This window comes from Hippopotamus amphibius, chromosome 1 (assembly GCF_030028045.1).
Source record: "Hippopotamus amphibius kiboko isolate mHipAmp2 chromosome 1, mHipAmp2.hap2, whole genome shotgun sequence".
Classification (NCBI taxonomy): Eukaryota; Metazoa; Chordata; class Mammalia; order Artiodactyla; family Hippopotamidae; genus Hippopotamus; species Hippopotamus amphibius.
Genome location: NC_080186.1, coordinates 213,463,673 through 213,489,326, shown reverse-complemented (window position 1 = coordinate 213,489,326; position 25,654 = coordinate 213,463,673). Strand labels below are relative to the sequence as shown.

At 44.2% G+C, this 25,654-nt stretch overlaps 1 protein-coding gene across 1 annotated transcript in view; it reads left to right on the top strand.

Moving 5' to 3' along the window:
* The window catches only part of THBS4 (thrombospondin 4), a 43,835-nt gene that overhangs the window by 5,130 nt on the left and 13,051 nt on the right, over positions 1–25,654 (top strand). Inside the window, exons 2-10 of the mRNA XM_057740384.1 lie at positions 778–981; positions 12,693–12,940; positions 15,147–15,255; positions 15,651–15,733; positions 16,081–16,132; positions 16,353–16,555; positions 17,958–18,095; positions 20,332–20,400; positions 22,454–22,606. Coding sequence (XP_057596367.1) covers positions 778–981; positions 12,693–12,940; positions 15,147–15,255; positions 15,651–15,733; positions 16,081–16,132; positions 16,353–16,555; positions 17,958–18,095; positions 20,332–20,400; positions 22,454–22,606 — 1,259 coding nt within the window. The remainder of the gene's footprint in view (positions 1–777; positions 982–12,692; positions 12,941–15,146; positions 15,256–15,650; positions 15,734–16,080; positions 16,133–16,352; positions 16,556–17,957; positions 18,096–20,331; positions 20,401–22,453; positions 22,607–25,654) is intronic.

The window sequence follows — 25,654 nt, the reverse complement described above, 5'->3', positions numbered from 1 at the left end:
AGTAACTTCTAGTGAGTATTGCCCAAGTTTGGCCTTTGCCTTTAAATTAACTGGATATACTCTCTCATAGCTTTAATAAAGTTTGAGAGAAAGTGCTGCTGCCTTGATCAAAAGATTCTAGATTTTATAGACCAACTCTATCAGTCAGGTTACAATCAAGAAACAGAAACCATGTTGTGTTGTTTTGTTTTGTTTCCACATCGGGGTTTCTTAACAGAAATACTGGGGAACTGTAAATGCCCAAAGGGAACACTTAGGGCTCACAAAGGTAGCAAATTGTTTTGTTGACACTGTATCTCCCACCATATCCCTGCTTTCTGCTGCATTCCCTGTGGCACTTATCACTGACCAGGAAAAGACAATTGGCTCTGGTCCAAGAGGCACATAAGGGACCCCCAAGGTGGAAATTCACTACTAGGGAACATAAGAAAAACAATGACTTGGATGCTCTTGCCTGCGTCCCTCCCCTACCTTATATTTTAAGCCTTTAGTGCTCTTCCTAGTGGGCATTTTCAGAGCCACAAAATGCAATTTTGGGTTTGCAAATTCCATCTTCTCTTGCGGGCTATAACCTGGTGAAGAGTGTTGTGCTATATTTCTCTGGTTAAAATGTGCAGCCACTGTAAGAGTGATGAGGAAGAACTGGTGAGTCTGACAATGTGGAAAAATGATAATATCGGTTTACTTCATAGCTTACTGTCAAATTGTCCCCCCTCAAAAAAAGTGCCTCAGAGGTAAACCTTTCACTGATGGTCCCTTTCTCCCCACCCTCCCCAGTCTTTGACCTTCTCCCATCCGCCAGCCAGAGGCTGAACCCAAATGTGCTGCAGCCAATCCTGACAGACCCCACCTTGAACGAGCTCTACGTGATCTCCACCTTCAAGCTGCAGACGAAAAGTTCAGCCACCATCTTCGGCCTTTACTCGTCAGCTGACTACAGCAAGTATTTTGAATTTACTGTGATGGGGCGCTTGAACAAAGGTAAGCAAATTTGTAGAAATCATTTTCTTAAAGATCGTCTCTATTCCAGGATTTGGGGTCTGCTTTCCTTCAGATGGTTCCATCCGCCATGGATTTCCGTTTTCAATACAAAATTCCTCTGCTTGTACATTGACCTGTATAGGGAGGATGAGTTGAAACTGGGAGAGAGAAGGAAGAATTGCTTGTGGTAAAAATGCCCCTTGCCGTTGTCCAGCCTCTTGTTATTCTGGATCCAGTTCTGGAAGGACCCAGAATATGGCCACTCTGTAAGTCAGCGTGAACTGCTCTAACAAATACCATAGACTGGGTGGCTTAAGCAACAGACGTTTATTTCCCACAGTAGTGGAGGCTGGTAAGTCCAAGGTCAAGGTGCCAGCAGATTTGGTTCCTGGTGAGAACCTGGGTCCTGGCTTGTGGACAGCCACCTTCTCCCTGTGTCCTCACATGGCCTTTCCTCCGTGTGTGCTGGTGGGGGCAGAGAGAGAGCACGAGGTCTGCTTTCTTTTCTTGTAAGGACACTAATGCCATCATGGGGGTCCCACCCTCATGACCGAATCTAAGCCTAATTACCTCCCAAAGGCCCACTTCCTAATACTACCACTTTGAGGGTTGGAGCTTCAACATATGAATTTGAGGGGACCACAAACATTCAGCCTGTAGTAGCCACACACACCATTCTTGTGCTCCCTTAGAAGCATATGGCTTAGCTGACCTAACGCCTAGCTCTGCAGGCACCTCCTGGACTTGAAGGATGCCGTTGTATGTCAGTGGAACAGTGGTAGAACTCAATGAACTGCTCTTTCTTCTACTGTTTTATGCCAGTGAACACAGGTCTGTCACTTGTTTGTTGCCTCTGCTGTCAAATGTTTCACTGTCAAAATGAGTTTCTACATGAACTTAGTAGAAATGACTTCCAAAGAAAAGGGTCACTATTTTTTCATCTCCTTCTCTTCCACCCATGCCCTGGGGACAACACCTGTTCCTGCTTATTGAGGAATGTGACATACGTGTCCGTGGTGCCTCATGCTTTTAATAAAAAAGGAGGACTGGTCCTTCCGGCGAGATTTTTTATTTCAGTTTGCTTTACAAAGTAGTCACTTCTAGTGCTTCAGACTCTCTCAGATTCTAATTGTGATGGAACACTTAAAGCTGCAGGTGTCAGGAGCTGAAATTCCTAATTCTTAGCATTCATAGGACTATAGAGTTAAAAGCAAGAAGGCATGGGCTTTTAACCCATTCTTTTTTTTTTTTTTTTTTTTGGCGGCCCGGGAGCCGGCCGTGGCATCCGGGTGAGGAGGTGCCCGCGTTTCGGCGCACCCACCGCCCGTCCGTCCGCCCACCCGGCCCGGCCCGGCCCTAAACCATTCTTTTATGTCAGGTTGCAGTATCCTCCCCCCTTCCTCACAAGTTCGCTTTCTCTGTCTGTTCCTCACAGCCTCTCAGGGGCTGAGGTGCGGTTTCAGATAAGGAAGGGAGTTGGGGACATGGTTCGTGATTTAGCAGATGGTTCAATCATTCCTGCTCCCTTTGCCTCACCTTCAGCCCTGATGGGAGGTAATGTCACCCATCTCTCTGCCTGGATTCCGACCCCATTTTGCCTCAGATCTGTTGAAGGAACTAGCTCATCTTCTAAGAATGCAGCTACTCAGTTTACCATCTGTAAAAACCACTCTTCTCCATGTAAAGAGCAATAGCTTCTCACTAAACTATTTTAGATGCACTGGAAGGTTTTTCTTTTAGCTCACTCAGCTTAGTGGCTAAAAGGCCCTCTGTAGAGTGGAAAAACTCTGCTTCTAGCTTTTCACTCTCACTGAATCTCACCCTCTATTTCTAAATTGGCCATTGCAGAAAAACAAGCAACTTCCCCCAAGCTGATTCTTTCTGTTCACTCTGTAGAGGCCAGGGTAATGCTAGATACATGGGCAGGTAGATGGATAGGTAAGGGGGTTGTTAGTGTGTTTCCTTTGAAGCATCACCAGTCATGTGATTCAGCTGTTAATACCAGCTGATCTCCGTGTTAAAGGAGAAAGAGAGGAAAGGATTGTGAACACCTGTCCACATGCCAAGCTATCAGAAAAGAAAAATAGCTCTTAGAAAAAGTATCTCTTAAAGGGAGTCCTAGAAGAAACCAGAGATGACAGTTCTCAGAAAACAAAGAGGAATTTATACCAGTATTAGAGTTGGGAAAGGTGAAGAATTTGACACACAGAAGATTCCCTGGAGCAATAGGAAAAAGTAGAGAGATTTGCCATCCCTGGTGAACCTGAACGTTCTAGGAACTTCCATTGTGACTGGAACAAGAAAGAGAAAGCACTGGGTCCACCAAGTCCAAAGAAAGACGTGGCGTGTGGTTGTGACTCGCCACGGAGGTTTCAGTGGTGGCGTTGGGCTGCACCCCGCAGGCCTGCAAGTCTTGTTGCCCAGCCTCGAGACCAAAGAAAGAGCCCGGGACAGCGACAGAAACATCAGCAGTTTATTGGACAGGGATCTTACACGTCTGCCGCAAAAGGTCCTGGAGTGACATCCCACTGTAAATGGCAGACAGCAGGCAGGACATGGCAGCGATTTTCGCTACTCAGGACAGAAGGAGGCTGCCATGCATGGGGGAGTTGACGTCAGGTTGGCTCATCAGTTACCAGGGAAACGGGCGGCCGGGTCACATCCCTCACAGCCCCTCAGGTTAACCACCATCATGAGGGCAGGTGTTTCCCTTTAATAAACTAGCAGGTGGAGCGGTTCTGGCCTAAGGATTAGAACAGCCCCTAGCTGGGGCACAGGGCGAGCATGTCCACGTGAGCGGGGTGTAGGTGAAGCAGGGACTGGTCGGGCAGGGGATGCCAAAGAGCAAGAGCCCATCTTCAGTGACCTGACTCTTCAGGGGGCTGTGTACACCTGTCATGATTCGTGGAGGATGAGGGGAAATCATCTTCCTGGAAGGTGAGCCCCAGTCATTATTCAACTGGCGAGGCTCAGCTGATCTTGTCTTCTGTTGCTTTGCATGGAAAACAGTGGAACAGAAGAAATCAAGATGTATCTCTCATGACGTAAAACACCAGAGTAGGAAACAGGACACGTCTTTCCCTCTGTGAAAGGTTATGGTTTGGGAGAGAGTGGCTGCACAGATAGTACTGAAGAGCCAAATTTGGTGGTCTGGGCCCTCGATGAGCTCCTACGGGAAACTAACGTGTATTCCATGAAGACCACAAAGAATGAGTTCTCCGTTGAGCTCACTGTTTCTGCTCTCATACTCTCCGAGCCATCCTACCATGGCTGCCTCATTACTGTTCACAAAGCATAACTTGGATCTAGTTATTCCTGCCCCCAGAGACCCTTAGTGGCTTTCTGTCCCACACTGAGTAAGGTGCAAACGTCCCTGCTGGGCATTCAGGACTTTCCACTTCTGACTCCCAACCAGCCTTTCCAGTTTATCCATCCTTCCAGCTGTCCGTGCAGCCTGTGCTTCAGCTGGGTGGACTAACTGCCGTTCCCTGGACCCACCCATGCTCTCTCTCCTTCTCTGTCCTTTTCCTCTTGCCCTCTGCTCCCCCAGTGCATGCCCGCACCATCTCCAGATACTGAAATCCTACACATGCAAGACACATCTCCAACTCCTTGACACCTTTCCTTATATGACTTTGAACCTCCACAGAAGACACTACTCTTCATTTGTCTTGTATTTGAATTACTTACTGGTCTTTTCCTCAGTAGGTCATAAGCTGCCTTAAGGCAGGGACTGAGCATCCCTGAACTCACCTTTGTGTCTACTGCAGCATGTAGCACAGTGCCCTGTACATAGAAGTGGCTCGTGAAGAGACTGAATAGAATGAATGAGGGCTAAGAGTAGCTCTGTTTAAAAAAAAAAAAGACATATACTGTTGTGGAAATTCTAGACGTATACAGTGTCTGTCACATAGTGGGTCTGGCTCAGAATCACTCTTGAATGAATGAATGTTGAAAACCATTTGGATGAGGATGTAAAAGAAATACAGGTAGTATTTGTGATAGAAATGATCTATGAGATTATTAGCAATACAGGTAGTGTGATCGTGATAGGAATAAGCATTCTGTATAAACCACCTCAGTGGGTGGAAGATATGGTTGATGATTTTCTTGAATCTGGCGAGGGGCAACTTTCCAGTTCGTATCCTGAGTTTGAGTCACAGTTAAAAGTCTTAAAAACTGTGTCACTATGAATACATCTCTGAATCGCTCTTAGCCTCGGTTAACTATCTTTAAAGTGGGGATGATAATAGCTACCTCCCAGGTTAATTGCAAGAACTGACTTATGTAAGGTATAATAACTTCTTTTAGCTCAACAAAAATTTCAGGTTCCTAGATTAGATTAGATCAATAGATTAGATCGATAGATTGGATAGATAATGAGAGACAGAGACACTTCTCTACTATTTAGCCAACTGTCTTCCAAACATGATGAGTTGGTGAAATCTTGGCTTGCCTTAATGAAAGCTTCACCTTTCAGAAGAACCAGGAGAGGACTGCTTCTTTAGTCTTAATTTGATAGCCACAGAAAAACAACTTGGTGCTGTGAAAACTCCAAGAATTAGCGGTAATGACTAGAGAGTCAGTCAAGCTCCTCAGCCTATGATAGGAGAAGTCACATAGTTCAGGGCAGTTGTACTAAAGTGTGCAGGCTAACGAGAGATATAGCTTGAAAGAGACTGAAGAGTTTAAAAGTTGGAATTCTGGAATCCCCTGGTGGTCCAGTGGTTAGGACTCTGAGCTTTCACTGCTAAGGGCCCAGGTTCAGTCCCTGGTCAGGGAACTAAGATCTCTCAAGCTGCATGGCGTGGCCAAAAAAAAAGTAGAATTCTGAACCAAACAATGAAATAATGAAGGGGAAAAAATGAGGTGCCTCAAACACTTGTAATATTTATTTATGGAGCCGTTACAATGAACCAGGGCTGTGCTAAAGGCTCAACACTCATTTTCCCTTTTAACTTTAACAGTATTCTTATGAGGTACCCTTGAATGAGCTCAGTTTTAAAGTGATCACATGCAGAAAGTGGAAAGAATTTTCATGAACTTTAGGACAAACCTCCAAAGGGTTGTATTATTATTCATACACTTTGGGATTGCCTGGAAGAGAAAGCTGGGATTATTTGAAGGCAAATAGGTTTATTAGAAATAAATCCTGCCAGACTTTTTAATGAATTTTATAAGTCACTCATTATACCTTTCTGAATAATATAAAAAAAGAATGAGCTAGATAAATAGTACTGTTAGGAGTTGGTAAATTGCCTTACAGCAAAGTATTAGTGGTTTTTGACAAGGCTGTGTCCTGGGCATTAAACTTTTCAACCTATCAGTGACTTAGGTGGAAACATAGCATTTTATCATGTTTGCAATGGGCGCGAAGCTGGAAAAAACAGTTGAACATGTGGGATGCCATCATCAAGATTTACAAGGTCCTACCAGGCTGACACAGCAGGCCACAATGAAATGAAATTTAACAGTAATAGATGTAAATCCATCTTCCTGGAATGAAAAATAAATTGTAGACCCCCAGGATGTGGGAGACACATCCTAAGCGTTCTAGTCAACAACATTAAGAACCAAGCAGCGCTGAGTGCAGGGCCTGGCACTTTGTAGTTGCTCAAAAATGTTTGCTGAATGAATGAATAAACAGATACAGTGATGCAACTTTTTAAAAAGCTTTTTAAATGTTAAGCTTCATTAATATGGACATGTGGCCAAATTAAGGGCGCTGATAGTCCTCTTGTGCTCTTAGCTGTGCAGCCACATCTAGAATACTGTGTCTAGTTGTGGGCACATTTCACAGGGATACTGTCAAGTCAGAGCTTACCTCGAGGAGAGTCACCAAACCAGCACCCCTCTGGATCCCTTTTTTTTTTTTTTTACCACATCACAAGTCAAAAATAAATAAATAAATAAAGGAACTGGAGAAATCAAGGAGCCAGACAGAAGACATGAGAGAGATGAAAGTTGCTTTAAAATATTTGTAGGATATACTTGTAATTTCTATTGAGGATAAGATTAAATCTGTCTGTAGTTATGAAGAGTAAAATTAGGACACGGTGGTGGAAGTCAGAGGAAACAGATATTGGCTCTGAATTAGGAAAATCTTGGGGAGCAATCCAAAAGTGAAATGGGTTTTTCTGCAAAGTAATGAGTTCTTTGCTACTGGAAATGTGCTGGTAGAGGCTGCACTTTTATTGAAGGGATTTGTGAAGTGAGATATTAAGCTAGATGACTTATAATGCTAATATTCTCTGGCTCTACTAAGGCTAGAGAGTGTTCCACGGCATTTAAGAGGTTGCTTTGCAGCTCTCTCCTAGGAGGCAAGCTTGGGATTCTGTGTACACTTACAGCTCTGTTACCGACCAGATAGCTGTGTACAGTGATGCCTCGTAACTTATCAAAATGTAAAGCCCTGTGCGGATGTTCAGTATAACTGCTGTGCTCCCTTTCACTGGATGGTTTCTTTGCTCTGTGTGTGTGTGTGTATGTGTGTATTCTGTAAGCTTTACATGGGTTTAAACTTCTATAAAAAAAAACATTCAAAACACACGTACTGCATTTATCACATCTGGGAGTCACCCAGAGTACTTTCAGGAAAAGCAATTTGGTGATTTACCTTTTATATGTATTTCCAAAGCACTAAAGTTACAAAGCCCTAGTGTATAGGGCATAAAGATAAATGAGTCAAGGCAAACAAGAATATCCATCATAAGGGACATTAATGACAAGAAGGCTTTTTTTAATGTACAATTATTTAAGAAGAAGAGGAAAGGTTGACAGCAATGGCTTTCATCATATATTTAAAAGTGCCAAAGAGCAAAGCCATTTGCCAAGCAAAGCAGAAAGCCCGGACTACCTTGCCGAGTTTGCTGCCTGCAGGCCGGGTCACTCTGAACTCTTTTGCCCAAGCAGACAAAATATTATCATTCCCAGTTCTTTAAAGCTGGTACCCTGCTTCATAGCTTTGACATTCAACATATCATAATATTTTTGACTACCAAGTCCATCCACTTTTCAAAAATCACCTTTGAAATTTTCCCAAGATAGCAATATTTCAAATCTTCATTGCTTGGGTTTGCTTCTTCAATTCCTGCCAGTCACTGAGATGGCATTTAATCAGCCTAGGCTACGTGGTTCCTGTGTCAGGCTGGTACCCAGGCATGGAAATGTAGCCATAAAATGAGGTTCCAAATTCCCAAGTACCCAAAGATGCTAAATTTAGAAGGAAAGGATTTGTGTAAATAAACAAATAGAAGCTCCTCACGTTTTTAAAAAGATTGTGGATTAAAAAAAATCAGAGTAGACACATGAATACTCTATTTTATCTATTTTTTTCATTCAACAGAGAGTTGTATTTGGTATTCTCAGATGCTGTGGTATATGGGAAAATTAGTAAGAAATAGACTGCTTGTCCCAAGCGTTTATGCTCTAGGAGAGAAGATAAGAAATTTAAAAATATATATATACTAGTACCTACATTTGTATAGCAGCTTATAGTTTTGCATTTTCTTATTTGACCACCACTGAAAACAAAATGAAATAGGAAGGACAGCTTTTATTAACTCCTTTTAATAGTTTAAGAAATGGACCCTTCAGGCTCAGGGTCACATAGGGATTAAGTATCTGAGCCATGACTGGAATCCTAGTCCTGGAAAAGTACACCTAGCAAAGCACTGAGAAAGTGCTTAAGGGAGTATGAAGGAGGCAGTACCTTCCAACCACGGGGAAGATGGAAGACTAGAGGGAGTCGGGTGCACTTGAGCTGGATCTTGGCTTCAGATTTGTAGCAATGATGGAGCAGGAAGGTGAGGAATGGAGAAGAGAACATTCCGCACAGAGAGAAAAGGATGAGGGAGGCTGGAGAAAGCTAGAGAGGGTGAAACAGGTTGTCACAACAGGTCGTTCAGCTTGGCTGATGATCAGCAGAATGGAAGGTGGCGGGAAGGCTGGGCCAGTCCTGGGATAAGTTACACATTAATGAGGAGCCCCTAGGGAGCTGGTGAATGATTCCACTGGCTCACTGATGTGTTGCACTGAGAAGGCAATCATTTGGTCAAAACAGTCCTGGAAGAATCTCAAGCTGTCAGTCCAGAAAAACTGTGCAGAAAGAGACCCTGAGCAGGAAGGTGAGTCAGACACCTGACAGAGGAACCCAGAGATGGAACAGGGTAGAAGCAGAAACGCCATCTGAAAACCTGCAGCCCTCAGTTCTAATCAGATGAGTTCTTGGTACTCGCCCTGAGAGAGAACCAGGCTGAAATCACCAAGCAGACTTGTTTCAGTGAGAAGTGAGCAAGAGAACAGAATGTGCCTCAGCTGAAAAAGCAGAGCTGTATGCAGTGACTGTTTTTGTGAGCGCCGCGCTCCCTGGGGTGCTGAGGGGCAGAGGCGGGGTGGAGCTAGGAGAAGACCCCTCCTTCCGGCTTCCGGGACTGACTTTTCACTCCTTCTGGAGGCGGAGGTGATGTCCTACTGGCTCGCTCGTATTTTCCCCTCTGTTTTACTTCCCTCTGCTCTGTGTGTGTATTGGGCAAGGTAAGCACTGGGAAAGGAGGAACAAAGAGAGGAAGGGAACCATGTCTGCTCTCTCCGCTCCAATGGTGCTGCTTCTGGAGAAGGTCAAGGAATCTCCCAGGCTGCAGGCTCCTGGGTTGTTGAGGCAGTTTCTAGACTCACTATGACTGATGGGAAAATGTTGAGTTTTCTGAGCAGTTGCCTGTCGACCCTCTGGGGTGTTCTTACTGCTCTGAAGACAAAATAAGTATAGAAGCACTGAAGTAAGGAATTTGCAATAAAAAAGAAAAATGAAAAAACGGAAGCCGTAAGTGAAATGAGAATTACTGGATCAAATATGAAGAATGGTGACTGTCAAAGCACTTGATAATTTTTCTGCTGAAAGACCTTGTGAAGATGGAAGTTTCCATGATTCTTCTTTTCCTTTTTTCCCTCTCGCTCCTGTCACAAGATCCAGGAGTGTGAGGAATCTGTCATTTCAACGTTGCACGGCAACACACAGCAAGGCAGAAGTATAGAATGACCTTAAATGACAGCATGAACACAATAGCAGGTTTGGCTGCCTGCAAAGATGTTAAATTGCCACTCTCTAAACTTTTAAATTTGTATGTGAAAAGCTTTCAATAGTCATTTAATTATTCATTGAAAGTTCATGTTCACAACATTAACGTGCACCTGTTATGTATAACGTACTCCACTAGGTACTATTTATAAAAGTAAGTTAACAATTCAGTTATGAAAATAAACCATGGCCCATGCAGCCTGGAAGGCCTGCTAAAAGCAGGCGAGAGGCCCATGAAAATATGTTTCCTTTGAATTCCACAGAAATCTCAGGGGAAAAAAACCAAGGGTATTTGTTTTAAGCTACTCTGTGTATCCTCTTAAACTGTTACTATGAGGAACAGAGGTTGTGGCCGTAATGAAAATGAGATCCTGAGTGTACGTATCTATGATCTGGTTGAAGTTTGGTGGTCCAAGCGGTGTTTTCATTGGCCTGTGAGAACGCCAGGGATTTGCAAAACTATTCAAAAAAGTAAAGAAATAGACATTTAAAAATATTAGTGCATATGTTTGGGCTCATTTTCTCCCTCTTTTCTGTACCTTATGCCTCCAATTTCCAACCATGCTGTTACTGTTGTAAATTCTCAACAGTATTAATGGGATAAAAACTCTGTTTTATCCCATATTTAAAATACCTCAAGAATTTCTACTCACATTTATGTTCTTTCTCCTCATACCACATTTACTTAAGTCTTACCAGTACCTTGCTTCAGGAAAGATAGTATTGTACTACAGTCACAGAAAGGCCTTCTAGCCAGCCTGTGCTGCCAGGTCTTACCAATTCTTCTCTCTCGGTAAGCAAGTAGTGGTGACCACATGGGCATGAGAGAAGATCTCCTGACTCCTCGTGGCATCTCTCTATGCCACAGATCCTGATGCCAGCTGGCCCCCTCCAGCCATGGTCAAATGGAAAAGCAAATCTAGTCACATTTTAGAAGGGTGGGGAAATCAGCCTACAACATCTAATGTATTTGGAGGAAGTCTTCAAAAACATCCTTAAAATTTCATAGTAGTGATTATGTTTTTGGCAATACTGCAACATAAACAGGTATTCTTGGTGCTGTCCCATGGAGTGGCCAGCCAAGTTGGCGTTTACACTTCACAGAAGAGGTACCTAAGAAAAAGTGGCCCCAGTTACTTGTTATGGAATCATGCAGATTGACTGTAGCACACTCTGGGTTTAAGTGTGGAATTAATTTTTTTTTTTTACTTTTCTGTATTACATAAGTAATGCACATTTCATATTTTTTGTAGAAAAATCAGACAACAAACATGAAGAAAAGAAAAAAAAAAACCACATCATCCAAGTGCCCAGCAATGACTGTATTAATATTTTCTTCTAATTTTCTATATATGTGTATATACACATATGTACGTACATAGTTTTTTTCAGATTGAAGCTATACTGACTCATAACCTTTTTCTCACTCAACATGATACTGGGAGTGTCTTTTTGTGTAAGGTAGTGGGTCTCCCACAAAGTCTTTACAAAGGCCTATCCAGGCCTAGCATTCTTTGAGTCATGGAATAAACCACACTCAGTTTCAAATTCTAGTCCCATCACTTACTACGAGGGTGAGTCAAAAATTATCCGCACTCCGGTTATATTAAAACTTCTGTTGGCTGCACTGTCTTATCAGCACTTTCTGTTCAAGGCTACTGTCTCCCCAGTCACTGCTGTGCAGGTCTGAACGTGTTACATCAGTTCATTTGTAACTGTGGTGCAAGCAAAAATGGATGCCCCACTTGTGATTTGCACGGAAGAAGAGCAGCATGCAGTGATTAGCTTTTTGTGGTCTGAGGGTGTACCTGGTGCCTTATCGAAGACTGTGCGCAGTACGGAGAAAGTGTTTTGTCACAAAGAAGTGTGTATGAATGGATAGAGTGTAAGGAAGGTTGCACAGGTGTTAGCCATCAAGAAGGAGCCGCATTCACTTCTGATGAAGAAGTGAAGACAGCAGTGCATTCGTGACTCACAGCTCAGCCTAAAACATTTTTTAATGAGGGAATACGAAAGCTAGTTGACAGATGGACAGAGTGTATTGGAAAGCAAGGAGATTATGTCAAAAAATGATGTAATTGTCTTTCCTAAAAATTAATTAAAATAAATTCTGCAGCCAGAGTGCGGGTAGTTTTTGACTCACCCGCGTGTGTCCTTGAGCAGATTCCTTCACCTATGAGCTTCACTTTCCTCACCTGTGGTCATTCCAGTTTCATAGGGTTGCAATGAGTACAAATTAAGTGTTTAAAGCAACTAAGGGCACACCCAGCCGCAGAGCGGAGCTCAGTAAATGTTTGTGGATTGATGGATTCATGCCCTTGGGAGCTTACTTGGATGTTAGTTGACTTTTGATGGGTTCTTCTTGCTCACTGTCCTTATCAGTATCCGAAATTATATTATTTTCAAATTTGCTACTTATTGTCTCTCTTCATGAGCACAAAATGTCCTCAGCAACAGAGTGGGTGACCAGTGCCTAGAACAAGGCCTGGTGCACGAGATATTGAACGCTTATGGCTCTGACTTGCTCGCATCTTTCCAATGGCCCAGCCTTGTCATTGTCACCTGGAGCCTGTTCAGCACAGAATCACCCCCTCTCCCCTTATCTCAGCATTTGCTGATCTGTGCTTGGTTCCAGCCATCCTCCGTTACCTGAAGAATGATGGGAAGATTCATTTGGTGGTTTTCAACAACGTGCAGCTGGCTGACGGCAGGCGGCACAGGGTCCTCCTGAGACTGACCAATCTGCACCGGGGGCCTGGCTCTGTAGAGCTCTACCTGGACTGCACGCAAGTGGATTCCATTCACAATCTCCCCAGAGCCTTTTCTGGCCTCACCCAGAGTCCTGAGGGTGTTGAACTGAGGACTTTCCAGAGAAAGGCACAGGTAAGAACCCACAAACCATTCTCCGAAGTAGAAGATGGGTTTCTGAAGCTCAGGGAATGCAGAAGAGTGGGCTGAAGTCAAGCGGGTCTAATTCTGGCTGCATGTATTAGAATCACCTGTGGAACTTAAAAACCAACTGCTAGAGGGACCACCCTCCAGACGAATCAGAGTCTATAGGGGTGGTGCCTTGGCATCAGTATTTTTTAAAATACTGATTCTAATATGAAGTCAAAATTGAGAGCTGCTATTTTAGATAAGTGGAGACTTTGGGGATATAATGGTAAAGTAGAAGAGGAATTGTAAAAAATTTTTAAACTATCTTAGGGCAATAGGATGATCTATTTTTAACTTTTCTATAACGTTATTGTTTTTTAAATGAAAGTAAAAAAAGAATGATTGGAAATTGCCAAGCACCAGGAACAACATTTTTCACAGGTCATGCTAGAGCATCCGTAACAAACAGACCCTTATCGCCAACTTAGTTCCATGAGGCCTTACAAATTACATCACTTCTGTCTTTTGTTTCATGCCTTGCTGATGATATTGCTTTTTTCATTATATCACTGCACCTACTGTAGAAATTGCCACATATGTTTCTTTTAGACTTTTGTGCTAGTAAATACTTTGTTTCCTATAAATAACTAGTATTCTTTGTCTTTTCCAGTTATTACTATAACTGGTCATAGTTCCAGAATTTCATCTGATATGGAAGTTAATGCCAAAATCAATAACTATGTTCATCTACTGTGGCCCATATTATTGTTTTATATATCACAATCACTATTTTCCACTTCTATTTCATTATTTTATTATATGTGCTTTAGCTAAATTTATATGTGCTTTTACCAAGTTATTCTGAGCCCTTTGTATAAAGAAGCTTATACAATTTCCATTATACAAGAATGCTGAGAAGTTTTAGGTAATAACATAAAAACTATGAATCAGATACTAGAATTTGTGCTTGAAACACAGGAAGCATTTTGAAGCAGAAATTTCAAGAGAACTATAAAATCCAAGTTTGGAGAGAGGGCGAAAAGAGATGTGTGTGTGTGTGTGTGTATATATATATATATATATATATATATATATATATGTATGTATGTATGTATATTTAGTGTAGATTTATCTAGAGAGAAAAAAACTGATGGAGAGATATGCTGAACTTTATTTCTGAATCCCCAAAGTAGCCCAGATAGTCAGAATGACAGTCAGAAATTGTGTCACTGACCATTTCAACAATTAGAATCCATCACCAAATAAGTCAGTTTCTAAAAGCCAAGCAACAGATGGAATTTGGGGGATTTTTTTCCTCAAAAGTTCTACCTCCTTAGACTATCAGCAAGGACCACCGTGCTCTGTCTTCATAATCACACCTTCTCATTCAGTCCGTCAGTCAATAGGCACATTCTAGGCATTAGGGGGATACCATAGTAGGCAAAGCAGGCAGGGCCCTGCCTCCGTAGAGCTTATGGTCTTATTCCAGCACAATACCTGTTATGTGGCACGAGGTGCTACATCTTAACTCAGCTAAATTAAAGCAGAGTTCCTCTGAAAATCCTTAGCACGCTCATTTCTAAAATAAGAATGAAGACTTTATGTTGGCAGTTAAATAAACATTTTCTATCATATGTGTATAACATGATGGGTACAAGTAAAAGCTACACAATTTAAGGGCTGAGGAAATTGACTGCATGACTGACAGTGAATGATTGATATCAACCAGTAATGTGAAAATATACATCGTAGAATATACAGTTTATTCATTCTCTAGTCCAAGGAAACCAGAGACTTTGCTAAAACCTGGAGCCAAGACACCCTAAAAACAATAGTGTTTAAAATTGGGATCAATGTCTTATTCATTACAGTCTAAACTCAATAAACAGACAATTTTTAAGAGCCTCCTGCCACAAAAGAACTTGTTTACCATGAAGGAAAACAGCCTTTTCTCTTCTCCAAGTCACCTTAATGAACTCTCAGACCATGTTGGATGCCAGCATTCTCCAGAGCTACTGGCTGCTTCCATATTTGCTGTAGTCAAAAGGATAGGGCCGGCAGGCTTCAGGAAAAAATGCAAACCCACAAAATTATGTAAGGTGGCCGAGTCCAAGTATCCAGGCCTACTCTGTTATGAAAATTGTGCGAGTCTGCAAGCTCATTGGCTTTGAATGGCATCCGCAATGTGTGGTATGAACCCGATCTCTTCCAGGACTCCTTGGAAGAGCTGAAGCTGGTGGTGAGAGGGTCACTGTTCCAGGCGGCCAGCCTGCAAGACTGCTTCCTGCAGCAGAGCGAGCCATTGGCTACCACAAGCACAGGTGTGGGCTCTCGGGCAGTTTGCACACCTCCATCAACACACAGACAAACGCCCAGGCCCCCGGATGGACTGGGTCCCATCAGGGAAAGGTGGGCTGTCAGCAGAGCAGTCCTACAGGATGTACCTACAGAAATCAGGCTCTTGTGCCAAAGTCCAGGGCAAGAAGTGTTTTCATTGCGCTTTTATTGTATAACTCATAGGAATTTGGACTAACTAGCCCAGTGGCATCATTATCATCATTATTTTTTAGGTGAATTAGATGAATTTTACCCCAAGTTACATTCCTATACATTAGGTTTTTTGTCATTAGGATCTCTAAGAAATCATTTGTTTTTGAGTCACTGTAGAAATGACTGTCCCTGGCTGAATGCTCCTTGCCTTCTGCTGTTCCTACAGGAGATTTTAATCGGCAGTTCTTGGGGCAGATGTCACAGCTAAACCAGCTACTGGGAGAGGTGAAAGATCTTCTGAGACAGCAGGTAACAAGCAGGGCATGCCATCAGAAAAGCCCCAGTCTAATCAGAGAAGCTCTGTGCTGGAGCTAATGGAGCTGCAGGCCTGCAGAGGCAGGGAGGGGGCCTGGAGCCAGACCCTGGTGGCCCCGTGCAGCCTGCTGCCCTGGGGCTGTGCTAGAAGGGCTCTGAAAATGGGGGGCCAGCCTGTGATAAACTCACCAGGGCTCCAGGCAGAGCAGGAGCTCCCAAGGGCTCTGTTAACATTCCTTTAAAGTACTGTTTAATATTTGCCACTCGTGGATACTTTCATTCCTGGATTATACATCAGGTACTCATTTTCCATCTTTTTTTTCCCCTTCCCATTTTTAAAGGTCAAGGAAACATCATTTTTGCGAAACACCATAGCTGAATGCCAGGCTTGCGGTAAGGGCTCTTCTAGTAACTGGCGGGTTCTGAGTTGGACCAGCGAATGCCGACTGATGAAGGGCCCGGGTGGGTGAGGCTCCGCTGGCTGTGGTTTCTGGAGGTTTGGCACAGAGACGGAGGGAAGGGAAAAGAAGTTCATTGGGAAACTAAACTTCATCCTGTATCAGCTCTCTTTTCTTGGTGGTTTATAAGCCTGCGGATGATGGCTTTTCTCCAGGTCCTCTCAGCTTTCAGTCTCCAACCCCCAACACCCTGGTGCCCGCCGTGCCCCCAGCATCCCTGACACCCCCAGTGCGCCGGTGTGATTCCAACCCGTGTTTCCGCGGCGTCCGATGTACCAACACCCGAGATGGCTTTCACTGTGGGCCCTGCCCTGAGGGCTACACAGGAAATGGGATCACCTGTTCTGACATTGACGAGGTAAAAGTTTAACTCGATACGATGGGGCTCCCTCAGTGTCTTGTACACCCGATAGCTTGTGGAGAGAGAAGCCATGTTGATGACTAAGGGATGACTTGGGTTGTCCTCCAGGCTACATAAACACTCCTCCCTCAGGAATCCTTGGAGACCCGTGATAGTGGGAAGGAGGAGGCATGACACGTGGTTGTGGCCGTGATCATTCTGTCCCCTCCCTGTGTTTCCCATTCTCCTGGTTCATGTTGCTACAATGCTGAGATTTCGGCCTTCGACTCCAACATTGATTCTTTCTCTTAAGCAGTCTTTGTGACAGTTGTGATTTTTCCCCACATTTGCAAATGTGGGGGGGAAAGAGCTGGGTAAGGGTATATTTCAGGGGTTGCAACTGATTTCTTCAGGCTTCCTAAAACAGAGGACAGACAGGAATCTCACACCAATAAGACCTCTTGAGGAGGCCCCAAAAGTGCCGAGAGATGGAGCCAGAAAGACACATACAGCAAATGCAGGCTGTTTGGCCGGCTGGCAAAGCCTCTGAAGGACCATGGGTAGCCAGTCACTGGTCTAGTCCCGAAGTAGTGTTCACAGCAGGTAGCAAGGCTGCCCCCAGAATGTGCCTTTGCCGTCCCGTCAGGCCAGAAGAAAGCTGGAAGAAGCTTTTAAATACACGGATCCTACACGCTTATGGTAGCTAATTACCTCCCCAGGTAGTAAGCAATTAAGATGGTCTCTAGTCATCCCTCCATTGGAAGAACATCTGCACATGTGTCACAGAACTGCATCTGGTTTTCATCTGTGAGCTGGAATTTTCCTCTTATTGAAAGGGCAGGAAGTGGTCATGTTTTTTACATTAGTCGAAGTGGTTAAAAACAAAACAAAACAAAATCAGAATGAATCTCCTAGACAGTGAGAGCCTTGGAACAGCCGTGGACTTGACAGGGCACAAAGGCAGGCACAGACCCTGATGAATCACATCTTACTCAAGAAACAACAACTGCCTTGGCTTTGTCTTCTCAAGGTCTTTCTGTTTGAGTAGTTGGTTTAATAATGCCTTTGAACTCAACTAACGGCCAGCTGACTAGTGGTCCAGGAGAACCGTCCTCTCACAGAAATTTTAAAATTCCAAGTTAGAATATCAGGGAATTTGCACTGGGAGGTAGATTGGTTAACATTAAGGATCCTTTTCACTCAGCTGTGCATTATTCTAGGCTATAGTAAATCCCATTACGAGCAACCTCCAGACAGTGTGGGTCAGGGATTCTGTGAGTAACTATGAAATTGGAAGCTATTTCAACCACAAAAAAAAATGGATAGTTAAATGAATCCACAAGTTTATGCAAACAGATGAATGGAAGTTTGAGAGTGTTTTCTCCATGTGGCTAAAGACTGAATTTTTCTTTCTCTCGAGTGCAAATACCATCCCTGCTACCCAGGCGTGCGCTGTGTGAACTTGGCTCCCGGCTTCAGATGTGAAGCCTGCCCGGTGGGCTTCACAGGGCCCACGGTGCAGGGTGTTGGGATCAATTTTGCGAAGACAAACAAGCAGGTGGGCTGAAGTTGTGGTCTTTTAATCTTTCATTACCAATAGAAAACCTTTGGTTGGTTCCCACCTCTTACCATAGAACCCTTTACCTCCCCAAGCAGCCAAGGGCACGTGGCATGTCCTCATGCACCGCAGGCACAGTAGGAAGTTTTGCAGCTCACTACTGAGTATGTGCGTCCAGCAAGGCTGGTGAGGAGGAAGCTGGTCAGCTGGGATAAGGGAGTAGCACGAGAAAAGCAGTGAGTGGGGCACTAGTGGGTCTGCAGCACGATTCAGCCTTGTTTTGTTGGTAGCCATTTGAACATCTTGTCCCACAGAATAACTGAAGAACTGGAGAAACAAATAGAAGCTTTGAAAAATTAGGTCACTTTCATAGAGTCATTGTTGCCGATCAGAAGCTGTTTTAGAGATGAGAGGATTTCAAGAGTAGAAATAATCCCCCGAGGAAACCCCCCTTTCTTCTTATATAAGCTATAAATTGCCATAAAGCAGTTGAGCACTTTGTGACAGTCTCCATTTATTTCCAAATGTTCTACTGTATTCTGGTCATTATTTAACTGACTGACTGTGAAATTCCTTTTGATGTTTTCAGCCCTTAAAAATGCTTGGGCTATAAATATGTTTTACTACCTTAGGGAAATTATTAGCTTTGAAGAAGGGCAGAGGTTCGTTGTTTCCTAGCTGCCTATCAAAGGATTCTAGAGGGCATCATTTTTTAGACTAGGAAAAGGAGCTGAGCTAGACACACAGGTATGACAAGAAGCCATTAGAGTAATGACTTAAAGTTTTTCTTCCTCTTCTCTAAAGACAGAATCATCAAGACTAAGCCAAGGAAGTAGACAAGAAGAAATAGAAGGTGCTTTATGTAAGCTAGGAAGGAGCCCTTCCAGCGGATTTCCAGCAATATGGTAGAATGAACTCAAGTTGAAGACAGCCAACTTGCTAAAATTTGACAAGAAATTTTAATGCGTGACCAATATGAAAAAAATAAAAGGAAATGTGCAGGTTCTAGAAACAAAGAGGGAACTCAGAGTCAGAGCTGTGGGTGGAAACTGATGCCACAGCAGCTCATGGGAGATGGGAGATAGGTGTAGGTCCTCCAAATGGGAAACTGGGGTTCAAGCACTATCTGGCTGTAGCAGATGTAGTCTTGAACTTTTAGAAAGACCTAAGACCCCTGAAGAAAGCCACAAGCCTCAGAGAGCTACCCTACTCATTACAAGGAGATGAGAAAACTTTCCTGGCCCCCCGAAGTCAACAGGAAGCTTGATGTCAACTTTGGGACATGGTTGACAGAAGTGAAAGTTTCCCACAACAAACCAAAGCGCCAAGCTTGTATGACATACAGTCGTGAGCTCCGAATCTGTGTTACACGTAGAAGGCAGAAACAGAAACCCCCAAACTGACATAAAACCAGCCCTAGAGCAGTAAAATCCCCAGGGCTCTGGCTAATATCACTTTGTGAAGAGACTCCAAAACTCAGGGCCAGGGGGACACCCTCGAGCAAAAGCAGGGCCACTAAGAATATGCTCATAAACAAAAATGCAGTTTATGTGAAGAAGCTACCATGAGGAAAAATGACAAATACAAAATGAGTTCAAAAGGATAAGGAGAAAAAGGAAAAAATAGATACCGTAGTTAAGGGATAGGGCAAGTGAAAAAAAATATAAACAGGCAGGTTTGAAAAACAGCCAAGTAAAATTTATTCAGCGAAAAATATAATCATTGACATTAAACATTAAGATGGGCGAGACAGCTAGCAGGGAATTTATGGACTGGAAGGTGTAGCTAAGGAGTTCATCCAGAATACAGCACGGAGAGAGAAAGATACGCAAAAGAGGCATGAGAGAAGCAAGAAGAGATTGAGAAAGTCCAGTATTTGTTTAATTGTAGTTACAAAGAAAGACTAGAAAGAACAGGAGCAGAGGGAAGCTAAGGATTCTTTAGAATTGAAGAAAGATAGGAATCTTCAGGTAGAAGAAGTGCGTTGAGTCCCAAACAGGGTAAAGAAGAAGCTTCCTGAGTAAAAAGGTCGTGGGACAGGTTAATCATCTAAATTGTCTTTTTTGAACAACTTTAAATACCAGGGAGTCAGCTATCACTTGGAATTAGGTTGAGTGTAATCTGGTACAAACACAGGGAGGTTGCTAAAATGACGCAGTGATCAGCTGTCAAAACAAAGCAAAATGTATTTGCCTTTCTACTTAAACAGAGTGTCTCTTTAAACTTTTCTGCCTAGGTCTGCACTGATATAGATGAGTGTCAAACTGGAGTGTGTGTTCTCAATTCTATCTGTGTTAACACTTTGGTAAGTATTTTTCATGGCTCTTGTTATCGAAGACCAGTTATTAAAACAAGTGTGCATCTATAAATCATAACCCCAAACACATGGAGAACATATGGGCATAGTGTATTTGATTTGCAAGTGAGGACAAAGGTTTGCGCTGAAAAACAGTTTTTAATGTAAGGGTAATTTATAAGTAATTTTTATATAAGAATAATTTTGTATGGGACTTCCCTGGCGGTCCATCAGGACTGCGCACTTTCATTGCCGAGGGCTCGAGTTCAATGCCTAGTTGGGGAACTAAGATCCGCAAGACGTGTGGCATGACCAAAAAGTATAATAATAATAATAATAATAATTGTATAAATGCCAAACTTGTTCTTTATCTTCTCTCTGAGTTGCAAGTGTTGGGCTTTTGGATGAATGTTTATTGAATAAAATATGATCCTTGTATTTTTTAAATAGGAAGAGCTTCTTAGGTCAGTATTCCAGAATATGCATTTTACTGGTGACAACACAATTCCCAAACGGTATTCATTATTTTCATAGAACTTCTCAAAAGTCATTTGTATTAAATTAAAATGTTTAGCACTTACGGAGTCTAAATTTTAACTATTCAGATATGGGTTTTATTTCTGAAAATTCCTGTCGACTCTTTCCAAAATGCTAAGTGTCGCACAGCAGACTGTCAATGAAAGAACTATTGGCTCCAGGTATGGCTGCTTCTCACTTACTATATGTTCCCGGGAAAGGCTTTTAATTTCTAGGTTCCTAGTTTCCTTATATGTCAAAGCATTTTATAAATATCAAGTCACTTATTTTCATTCTCACAGCAAATCTGTCAATAGGCACTTTTCTTATCCTCGTTTTACAGTTGAAGAAACTGAGGCACAGGGAAGTTCAGTAATGAGGCAAAGGCCACACATCTCATAAGACGTCCAGTCTGGCTGCAGAGCCCTGTTCTTATCCACAGCGCTGCCTAGGCATATACTGGGACTTACTGCTTCTTAGCTTTTTACCAGGACAAAGCTAGTCTGCAGAAACAGATTTGGGAGACACTGACATGAAAGTAATAACTAAAGCCACCCAGGGAGAAGAAAAGTAGACAGTGGAACTGTCTACAAAGTAGAACTCTAGAGAACCTCAAAAATGAAGAAGTAGGCAAAGGAAAAAGAGCAGAGAAGCAGCGAAAAGGAGAGAACTGACCAGAGGGAGTCATCCAATGAGGCTGACAGATTGAGAAAGATCACTGGAGAGAATTCCCTGGTGGTCCAGTGGTTAGGACTCTGCAGGGCCAGGGTTCAGTTCCCAGTTGGGGAGCTAAGATCCCATAAGCCCTGCGGTGCAGAAAAAAAAAAAAGTCATTGGAGAGCATCTTTTGGACGTAGCGATTCAGGGGTTGTGAGTAACTAAAATCACTGAATTGTATACTTTACGTGGGTGTCTTTCATTATTATATACATTCTATCTCAGTAAAGCTGTCTTTAAAAAAAAAAAAAAAAAGTCAGGCTTGCCCTGGAAGTGCCATCGCAGGGGAGCTGACAGCTCATTTGCCAGCTCTCTTCCACAGCAGCCCACCTCATCAAGAATTCTCAGTGCAAGGCCACCGACATTTCTCTATTCCTTTGTCACTTGATTGTTTAAAAAAAAAAACCAAATGAACATTAAAAAAACTTTGTTTCTAACTTGCTTTGTAACCAAACCATGTCCTTTGTCCCCAGGGTAAATTCTCTCACGCCACCTCCCAGGACTTCACTGGAGTTTTCAGCCCTTTCCTCCTTGCCCTCCACTGTGGAGCTGGCAAGTCAACCTGGCTCACAGCCAGCCTTCCTCTGCCTTCCGTTCTATCCCTTCATGTCTCTGTGGCCTGCCGTGGCCTCCAGTCTGGCCGTGTCTCCCCCAGTATTCCACAGTGTTATCTATTGCACAGTGTCATAAGACGTACACACAGGCAGAGGCAGGTGTGGGGCCCGCTTCACCCTGGCATCATCGAGTACACACAGAAATAGACACGGTCACAGTACCTTTGCTCCCAGGTCTGGGCCCCTGGCTCACCGTCTTGCTCTGCTCCTTGCAGGGATCTTATCGCTGTGGGCCTTGTAAACCAGGGTACATCGGTGACCAGACAAGGGGATGCAAAATGGAAAGAAGCTGCAGAAATCCTCACCTGAACCCTTGCAGTGTGAACGCGCAGTGCATCGAAGAGAGGCAGGGGGACGTGACGTGCGTGGTGAGTCCTTCGCTGCTTACTTTATCGTTTTCTCTCTTCCATTTGAAAACCACCCCTCGCTGGTGTCTACTTGCCTCCGGGTACACGTACTCAAAAATGAAAACTCTTCCATCAAAACAAAGCATGTAGTAGTAACAGAGGCGGCTGAGTTTGTGGGGAGCAATCTGAAGTGCACCTAACCATCAGCCACCTTTTCTCTCCCTCTTGGCCGTGGGTCAGCACCATCCCCTTGAGCATCTCGGTGGTGGAGCCCCAGCTCCCAGGCACCCTCTGTGGAAGGCCCAAGCCTCCTTCCCTCCCTCCCAACTACTGCCCCAGCTCCTTGTTTACATGAGCACACTGCTGCCATTCCTTACTGTCCTCGCCCTGAGGACGTCCAGTTTCAAAACCTGGCCTAATGCGCCAGGAGGTGAGCTGCAGTGGAGGGGTGGTGGGCTGCTGCTGTAAACCCTGGGAGAAAAACCTCCCATCTTCTGCAGCACCCGCTGTTCTCTCTGTCCGCCTTGGCCAGCTTCAGGAGTAGCTCGGTGAGTGCTCACTCTCCATCGCGTGACGTTCCCGACCCGGGAGCCGGCCTGGGGAGGAGGAGGAGGCTGGGAAGAGGGCAGGGCAGCTGCAGCCTCGCAAGGGCCTCTGGCCAGGCAGGTGTGTGTAGTGGCCCCTTGGTGAGGAATGGGGCCCGTTCCTGCCATCCATCCCCACCCTGGAGTCCTGGGGGATGCCGGACACTGCTAGATCAGCCGTCTTCAGCGGCTCACCTCCTCCTTCCTCCCCAGGGAGCCAGGCCTTTTAGCGTCTGGGGTTCATGAGTTCAGGGTGATCACCCTGAGCAGTGGGTTGGAGTCTGGGAGACTTTTTCCCTCTTCTTTATACCTCACACTCAGACTTCTTTACCTTCACGTTCTCAGAATTTTCTACACTTTCATGTTTCATACTTCTTTACCTTCATGTTTCAAAATTTTCTATCTCTTTCAAATAGGAAAGATGAGGAGAATCAAAACTAAGTTAAAGAAAGAAATGACATCAGCTCTCTCCAGCAACACAGATAATCTGTAACAAGGTCCTGATGAAGAAACGAACTGGGTCGAAGGGGGAGAAAAATCAATTTCTCTAATTCCCATCGCTGGGGCATGTTTATTCCCATTGAGAATCAAGCGTAGATCCATGTTTAAATCCTCATTTTCTGTGAACAAATTACCAACTCCCCTGGGATGGTGGGTGACGGGGCTCTTAGTGTGTTTTTGAATTTGTAATAAAGCACAACGACAGATGGTAAAGGACTGTGGTGCGACTACTAGAATAATTTAATCTGCCAGAAAATGGCTCATTAAAAACCTATTTGTTCCTAGAGGAAATTTTTTTTTTCATTAAAATGAGTCAAGGACCATACCCCATGGCTGAGCTTTCCAGGCCTCCTGAAGGCCCTGCTGAAGCAACTGAACAGAAGCAGGGTAGTCACGGGAGGGGTGTCTTTGGAATCCTGCCTTCTACATCTCTGGGTGCACGTGATTGAGAACAGACAGACTGCAGCTTAGGAAGTCACTGGTCTTAACTCACCTTACTCTGATTCACGAGGGCAGGAAATGTAACGTTTACTCATGTGAAGTTTCTTTCCCCTTGGCCCTGACTCTGCTCCCAAGACTCTCTTCCCTCCCCACCACGCCCCACCTTGCTGGTCCCCTGTCATTTTCCAGGCCCTCTCGTGCCCTGTTCCTTCTGCTGTTCTACCTGCCCCTCCTCGGGCGCCCATCCTGCTCCTGCACTGAGCTCCCAGATGCCGCCTCACACCCAGGACACCCTTAGGGAAGGATTTCCTTGCTCTTGCGTTTATCATTCACCCTTTAGCCAGGCCAGCTAGGGTACGGAATATCAGGGCGAGAACTCAAAGTGCACATTAACCAGACATCTATGGTGGAAGACACTGAACTGGGACCGTCTTGAGTTCAAGTCCCAGCCCTGAGACCTTGGGCAAGAGGCCTAGCCACTCTGAGCCGAGCTGACTCTTTGGTAAGATGGGTTGGTGATGACTTTGCAGCATCACCGTAAGGACTGGAGAAGATGGCTGGAGAGTCTGGTATAGAATAACTGTTATTTTAATGCCTGTCCTGCGGACAATGAAGGCTTGCTCTCAGCAGCTGGTGGTGGCAGGGAACTTGGGTAGACTTTTCCAGAACAGTAGAGAACACGCAGACCCAGCACTGCACCTGTGGGAACCGTCTTCTGTTAAAAGATATGAACAGAGGTAAAGCACCTTGGAAGGTTCCTCCTGTGGTGGAAATTGATCTAGAAGACCATTGGATGCAGAGATACGACTGTGGCTTCAGAATGATAAGCAGAATACCAAGGCAGCCACCCCACCCACGTGTGCATTCATCTCCACTGGGAGAAGAAAGTGGAGGCCATTTGGACAATAACTCAAAATTCCAGATACCCTTTGAACCTGGAATTTTGCACTAAGAAGCCACTCCATGTGCAGAATGACAGATGTACTCAAATTATTTGTGGCAGCATTGTTTGTAATTGAAAAAGATTTTAACCCCTTGACACCCACCAGTAGGGGACTGGTTGAATGAACCGCGGCATGTGCATTCCACTTAATGTGTGGTGCGGCTGTGCCCTTTAAAAAGAATGACACAAATCTACATGTGGTGATCTGGAAAGAGCTCTAAAATCTAATGCTAATGTCTTAAAAATCAAGGTGCATGCAGATACAGAGAATGGACTGGAGAACTCGAGGTATGGGAGGGGGCGGGGGGTGAAGGGGAAACTGAGACGAAGCGAGAGAGTAGCACAGACATATATATACCACCAACTGTAAAATAGTCAGTGGGAAGTTGTTGTATAACAAAGGGAGCCCAACTCGAGGATGCCTTAGAGGACTGGGGCGGGGAGGGTGGGGGGGACTCGAGGCGGGGGGAGTCAAGGAAGGGAGGGAATACGGGGATATGTGTATAAAAACAGATGATTGGGGCTTCCTAGGTGGCGTAGTGGTTAAGAATCCGTCTGCCAATGTAGAGGTCACGGGTTCGATCCCAGCTCCAGGAAGAT